This window comes from Hibiscus syriacus, unplaced genomic scaffold, assembly GCF_006381635.1.
Source record: "Hibiscus syriacus cultivar Baekdansim isolate YM2019G1 unplaced genomic scaffold, ASM638163v2 tig00000738_pilon, whole genome shotgun sequence".
Taxonomy (NCBI): Eukaryota; Viridiplantae; Streptophyta; class Magnoliopsida; order Malvales; family Malvaceae; genus Hibiscus; species Hibiscus syriacus.
This window is the reverse complement of record NW_024061816.1, coordinates 897,523-904,759: the sequence shown is the minus strand read 5'-3', so window position 1 is coordinate 904,759 and position 7,237 is coordinate 897,523. Positions and strand designations below refer to the sequence as shown.

At 31.4% G+C, this 7,237-nt stretch overlaps 1 protein-coding gene across 1 annotated transcript; it reads left to right on the top strand.

Moving 5' to 3' along the window:
- Positions 1-2,476: 2,476 nt before the first annotated feature.
- LOC120212508 (germin-like protein subfamily 1 member 13) lies at positions 2,477-3,520 on the top strand. Its single transcript, XM_039210790.1, has 2 exons — positions 2,477-2,652; positions 2,778-3,520. The coding sequence occupies exons 1-2, from the start codon at positions 2,529-2,531 to the stop codon at positions 3,329-3,331; spliced, it is 678 nt and encodes a 225-aa protein (XP_039066721.1). The 5' UTR covers positions 2,477-2,528; the 3' UTR covers positions 3,332-3,520.
- The last annotated feature ends 3,717 nt before the right edge of the window (positions 3,521-7,237 follow it).

Here is a 7,237-nt window from a genome sequence, read left to right as displayed (position 1 = left end):
TAAAAAGGATTTCATCTCTCCAAAATAATTATCACTCGCATTAGCATAAAGGTTAAGACATAATCTCTATTCGAGTCGAGTTATTCTATGGTAAGGATTGATTCCAATTTTCCGACTTTCACTAACTATATATATATATATATCATATTCTTTTCACGTTATAATGTTTTTTAATATATCAAATGCAATCTAAAATTACAAAATATATTCACAATATTATATTTTCTTTATTTTGAGGGTGAAATATTGACGAGAGTATAAAATAATTAATGAATTGATGGGAAGAAAGAATTTGCAAACAATTGCAGTCAAAAGACCAAATTAGTAAAATGCAATGTTGAGGGTCTAAATAAAAATATAGTACATTTTTAGTAAAACAAAATATAAGAATTGAAGTTACATAGGTATTCTATAGTGGTATATGAGCATGTGATTCAAATTTGGTGAAAACAGACTTAAAATAAATGATGAATTGAAGAAAAAAAAAGGAAATTATGAAAAATTGAAGAACTAAACTGAAAGTAGAAAACTTGTTATCGAAAAGAGGAATTGAAAGTACATATGTATTCTATGATGGTTTAAGAGCATATGGTTCAAATTTGATAAAACAACAGACTTAAAATAAATGGTGAATTGAAGAAATAAGAAAATTATGAAAAATTGAGGGACTAAATTGAAAATAGAACACTTGTTATCGAAAAGGGGAATTGGAAGCACATATGTATTCTACGATAGTTTAGGAGTGTGTGATTTAAATTTGGTAAAAACGGACTTAAAATAAATGATGGATTGAAGAAATAAGGAAATTATGAAGCATTGATGGACTAAATTGAAAATAGAAAACTTGTTATCGAAAGGAGGAATTGAAAGTACATATGCGTTCTATGATGAATTAGGAGCATGTGGTTCAAATTTGGTTAAAAATAGACTTGAAATGAACGATGAATTGAAGGAATAATGAAATCATGGACTAAAGCGTAAAATTATCAAAATATATAATCAACTTTTTAGTTTTCGAGTAACTTGAAATTTAAAAATTTCTACTCGACTAGAACTCGAAAACTAAATTAATAATTCGATTTGACTTGAATAACTCGAATAAATCGACTTGAATAACTCAAAATTAAAAAAAAATTGATTTTCCCCTAGTCCTATGCAGGGAAATCAGTTACATGTTATTGTGTTAAGTTGCGTGACTCGTTGATATGTTGGGAATTGAAGAAATAAAATACGATGTATGGTTCGTCTGCAGAAGCGGAGAAAGAAAGTGATTGTGGCAAAAATGTCTGATTGAAGGGTTGATTGAAGAGCTAGGCATAAAACATGATGCACCAGGAGTTTTGTTTAGTGATAATCAAGCATCATTACAAACCGCTGTTAATCCAATGTTTAATGAACGAATGAAGCATATTGAAATTGATTGTGACTTTGTGTAAGTGAAGATTAAAAAAACAGGAGTTGTTCAGACACATCATGCCTCGTCCGACGATCAGCAAGCAGATGTTTTGACAAACAAGTAGCATGATTATCTTGTAGCCAAGTTGGAAATGAGTTGGAGTCTTACGAGTTAGTTAGTTAGTTAGTCTACATAAATCAGTTGTAAGTGACTAACTAGAGTTAGCTAATTATGGTTGTATATAATGTATAGTTATCATTCCTTAATGATATGCATATATGAATCTTTTTCCTCCCAAATTTACCTCAAGTTTCTTCCTCATTCTCTGCAATATCTCATCGATCGTTAACTCAATTTCAGCGCACTCATCGTTCTTGAAAGTTCTAATGCTTACATGTTAACTACAATCTTAACATCATTTTCCTAATCGTTATGAGTCCTAACCTAACTTGATCAGGGTATTTTTTATATTAGATATTAGAGTGGGTTTTTATTAAAATTTTTAGAGATGAGATGAGAACCGTTGAATCTAGGTGAAACTTGATTTGTCTGAATATATTTGTTAAATCATTTTATTTTGTAGTAATTATATTTATGAAACTTTCATGTTGTGGTCTACACTCTCATTTTTAATTTCTCATATAAGAATTGTTCATCAACGGCTTATACAACTTGATCCATTCGAACGTTGACTTTGGCAGTGTGTTTAAACATTGCAAGAGGCTAATCAATTGGATGTTATTTTTTTTGGGTTTTTTCCCTTAAAGTCAATAGATTAGTTAAATAGACAAAGAAGGCATTTGGTGTGTAAAAACGACCGGTTCCATTGCAAAATATGTATGCATTGGAAGACTGAAACTCGATGAGGATCAAGGCATAGAGTAGTTGAAGAATGATTCATTTAGATTTCTTTAAAAACATGTAATCACTACGGACTTGGTAAATCTTTCATCCGTTTCTTAACTATTTTCCTTTTTTTAAAAAAAAAAATAGAATTATTAAAAAATGATAATGGACCAGGTCAGTTCCTGCAATCTATAAATTGGCATGCTCTCAAACCAGATTTCTCACCCCTCATAAAGCAACAAATCTTAGAAGAATTGAATCAAATTCAAGACTGCTGCTTACAACAATGAAAGGTGTTGGATTCCTTGTAGCATTTGTCCTGTTGGCTTTGGCTTCCAAACTTGCCTCAGCATCAGATCCCAGCCCTCTTCAGGATTTCTGTGTAGCAGTTAATGATGCTAAAGATGGCGGTGTGTTCTTTAATGCTTTGTTTCCTTTGAATCTTCATCTTTGCATTATATTCGTCTCGACGGATCACGTTGAAGTGTCGAAACTAGTGAAGTATTAATACATTTTTATTTTTGCATTTCTGCAGTTTTTGTTAATGGCAAGTTGTGCAAGGACCCAAAGCTTGCTGTCCCAGAAGACTTCTTCCTTCAAGGGCTTAACATTCCAGGAAATACATCAAACCCAGTAGGATCCATGGTCACTCCAGCCAATGTTCAACAAATACCAGGGCTCAACACTCTCGGCATTTCTCTCGTTCGAATCGACTATGCACCTTATGGAGGCCTAAACCCTCCTCACACCCACCCTCGTGCCACCGAAATTCTAGTCGTCGTGGAGGGCACTCTTTACGTCGGCTTCGTTACATCCAACCCGGAGAACCGTCTCTTCACAAAAGTCCTGTACCCCGGAGATGTCTTCGTGTTCCCGGTCGGCCTCATCCACTTCCAGTTCAACATAGGGCACACCAATGCAGTTGCCTTTGCTGGTCTCAGTAGCCAAAACCCAGGTGTTATCACCATTGCAAATGCAGTGTTCGGCTCAGACCCGGCAATCAATCCCGACGTTCTTGCCAAGGCCTTCCAGCTGGATAAGAATATCGTTAAGCAACTTCAGTCCCGGTTCTGGTGGGATAACAACTAGAGGAATGAATTTCTAAACCCCATGAAACCTACATAGTAGGCTGGCTAATTATTTTCTGGATAATGTTGGACTTGTTTCTGTCGTTCAACTCAGTATTCCTTGTTGAAATATTGAGAAATAAACAAGTTTCTTATGTACTTTGCTTTTGGTCGTATAATAATATGGTGTCTTCCAATGACAATTTATTTAGTTCAGCTTTTTTATATAATTATCTATTTGATCTCTTAATGTTTATTTATTTCAACTTTTTTATATAATATATATATTTCATAAGTGTCATTGGAAAATTTGTCTATTGTTATGGTGTTCAAACGGTTAATTCGATCATACATATTTTTTTGACAAATAATTTAAATCTCTCAAATCTAATAATATCGCAAAATCTAAAAAATAATAAATTTTTAGAATATAAATTCGTGAGGTTTAAGAGATGTTACAAAAATATAAACCGATTAAATAATAAACAACAATAAAACAAATTCGTGTGTGTTTAAGATAACCATACAATACGTTAAACGAAAACGATTGTTTAACTATGAGAAAACGAAAGAAAATTAAAAAATATATATATATTTAAGATAAAAATAAATATTTTTTAACTTTTACGTCAATGTTAAATACTATATTATTTAGGGTAATTTATATAAATAGCTACTTAACTATTTAGTCCTTTTACTTCTACCATTGGTCTTTTAATTTTTTCAATCAGATCATATAGTTGTTTAAACGTTGTCAATCAAATCACCTGCCGTTAATAGTTGACGGAATAGATGACCTGACAATTAAATAAATTGATATATTTACATACTTAGTCCTTATTACTTATTATGCATTTAACTAATTTTACTCTAATATCAATTCAATAAATTTAATTCTCAAATCAAATAGTGGCATGTATAAACCCTGATTAGAAATTTTTCTTTAATTTTTAATTTATTTAGTTCAATAAATTTTCACTCACCTTATGAATGAAAAGTTAAAACATATTCAAAATATTTTATATCTACTGCGAATCAAACCAGCAACCAACAGCATGGCTTGGAAGCGCCTCTGCCACAAGAACAAACCCCAACTTATGATAAATTTTACAACGTAACTTATAGGCTTGTAAATAAATCGAACGAATACGGACGAGGAGATGTTAACGTTCGTTCGTCTAACTTTAACAGAACAAACGAACGAACACAAACAACTAAACGAAAGAAAAATTATTGTTTATGTTCGTTCATTAAGAAATTTAGCTTGTTCGTGTTCGTTCATGTTCGTTCATGTATAAACGAACACAAATGACCGAACATAAACGAACATAAACGAACGAACATAAAATTATTTGAGCTTATATTTGAGAAGATATTTTTTTTCTTTTCAAATAATTTTAGGATTTATATTTTCTTTAATTAATTTGAGTATTTTTTTATTTGAGTTTAAAATTAATTGAGTTTAAAAATATTAATGGGTTTAAGGTTAAAATTTATTAAGTTTTAACATTTCAAACGGATATTGAGAACTCAAACGAAAATAAATGAATGAGTATAAACGAACATAAACGAACGAACATATTATTGAACGTCCATGAATGTAAATGAACAAACGAGCATTTTATTCGTGTTCGGTCATTTAATCAAACGAACATAAAACTTTGTTCATGTTCATTCGTTTAATAAATAATTGAACATTTCCCCCGAAGAGTTCACGAACAGTTCACTGATTGTTCGTTTTGTTTATAGGCCTAGTAACTTATATGTTCTATTATAATTAGTTAGAAAAATAGAAAGCAAAATTGGTTAAATTTGAACATGAACCCGTGAATTAAGATATGATTTAGATTGTCATCACATTAGGCCAATTCTTATATTTACCAATATACTACTACATTTTATATATATTCAATATTATTGTTAGAGATAAAAAAAATAAAAAAGTAAAAGTGGCCAAATGAGGATCACCTATTTTAATTGGGAATGAAAATATATAGTCGTTAAAATAAATTTGATAAATGATTTATAATGGAATACATCAAATATAAAAATAAGAACTATAGTTAATCCAAGATTTAAATTAAAAAGAGTTTAATATTTTTTATTAAATTTATTTTAATAGTTTATATATTTTCAATTCATACTCCAATTAATCTAGGTTTGTATCCTTAATTAATTTAGTCTGTTTTATTATTTAAACTTTATTTTTTTTTAAATCACACATGATGTTTAATTTTTGTTTCAAATTAGTACCCCACCATTAAAAACTTAAAGCCTTTAGTACATAAACTATCCGTTTTGGTCATTTTTAGTACCTAACTTTTAGATTTTTTTTCAAAACTTAATTTTAAATATTGAATTGGATACTAAAATGAAACAAAAACTAAATTTAGTTATAATTTTGAAAATAATTAAAAGTTTAAATACTAAATGAACAAAACTGATACTTTATAATTATAAAAGTGCGAGCGGTGGCAAAGTAGATACGTACAACATGAGAAGGGCTTCTTCTTTTTTTTACTTTATGTCAATTATAACCCTTCATTATTTGAGTTTTTTAATTAATTATATAGTCTGTGTGTAACACCCTAGTCCAGTTAAACCCGAAGATCCATGGATTACAATGTTACACGAGACTACCGAAATAGTGACCCAAAATTTTTCTTTTAAAAGTGCTTGTAAATCTCTAAAATTTAGACATCCATAATGTAATATAAAAATATAGTAATAAATTGGGTTTACATGCAATTAATGGGTAGCTCCCAAAATGCATCCGCAAAATAATACAAAATACCGAGTTTCAAAAGAGTTACGACTGAATACATAACATGGTCCATAACAGTACATGCCCTCTAAAGATAACTCGAGACGTACTCTGAAAAGTCTCTGGAAATCTGTTGTGTTGCACTGAATATATGAAAACGATAGCTCCCCACAATCTGCCCCTAAGATCCTATGCACGAAAACACATTTCGAATGATGAGCTTACGAGCTCAGTGCATCACTAAAAAATGTACTATACTATATGCATTCACTAAATAAAATGGCAAGTGGCACAGGTTTGAGTATACAACTACTGGACTGCTAATTTGTGGTTGGAATCATGGTGCGGTTGAGGGATTCTGCATCTCGGAGCTTACACACCCCTCTAGTACTTTTGAAGCACCATAAGGTACTCTTGGGTGAGATCCAAAATTCTGCATCGAAACTTGCACCCGCTGACTTACTTCGTCGAGTCTTGCGGCATCTTGCGCCTAGTCGTTGCTGTAATGTCGTGGCACTGACTTGGATCCACTGACTGTCGTATTTCTGCCAAAAGGAACTCGGGTGTCTTGATTGATTCGCGAGCGTCAAACAAGGCTAGTTTTATGTAAACCTAGCTATTTATGTTTCTACTATTCTGATATTAACTATGGTTCTCCCTTGAAGTCTTATTGGAGGATATATTGAAGTGTTGGGGTACCTCGAGTCTAATTCCCTTAAAAACTTGCCTTTTTTTCCAAAATAGACTAAAGTATCGATACTAGCCCAAGAGTATCAATACCCCTGCAAATGTTTTGATACTTCATGAAAGTGTCGATACTTTAAAGCAGACTGTTACGCCCGGTTTCGATATTTTATGGGAGTTTCGAAACTATAACCCAAATTATCGAAACTCTTAGAATTATATCGATATTCTTGCCTAGAAACTCATGAGTTTGCCCAAGAAGAAGAATTAGTTTCGATATTATCTCTATAGTATCTAAACTCAACCTATAGAGAGCATAAAATAGGTGCAAAAACTCCTATTCTACTATCCCAAAGACCTTGGTGAGGTCCCCAAACATTGTTTTTGTTTTATAAAGATAAAAATGAGCATAAATAAGGCTTTAAACTTGTTTATAACTCTAAAACATAAAATCTGCCATAAGAATGCTTCAAGCTCATG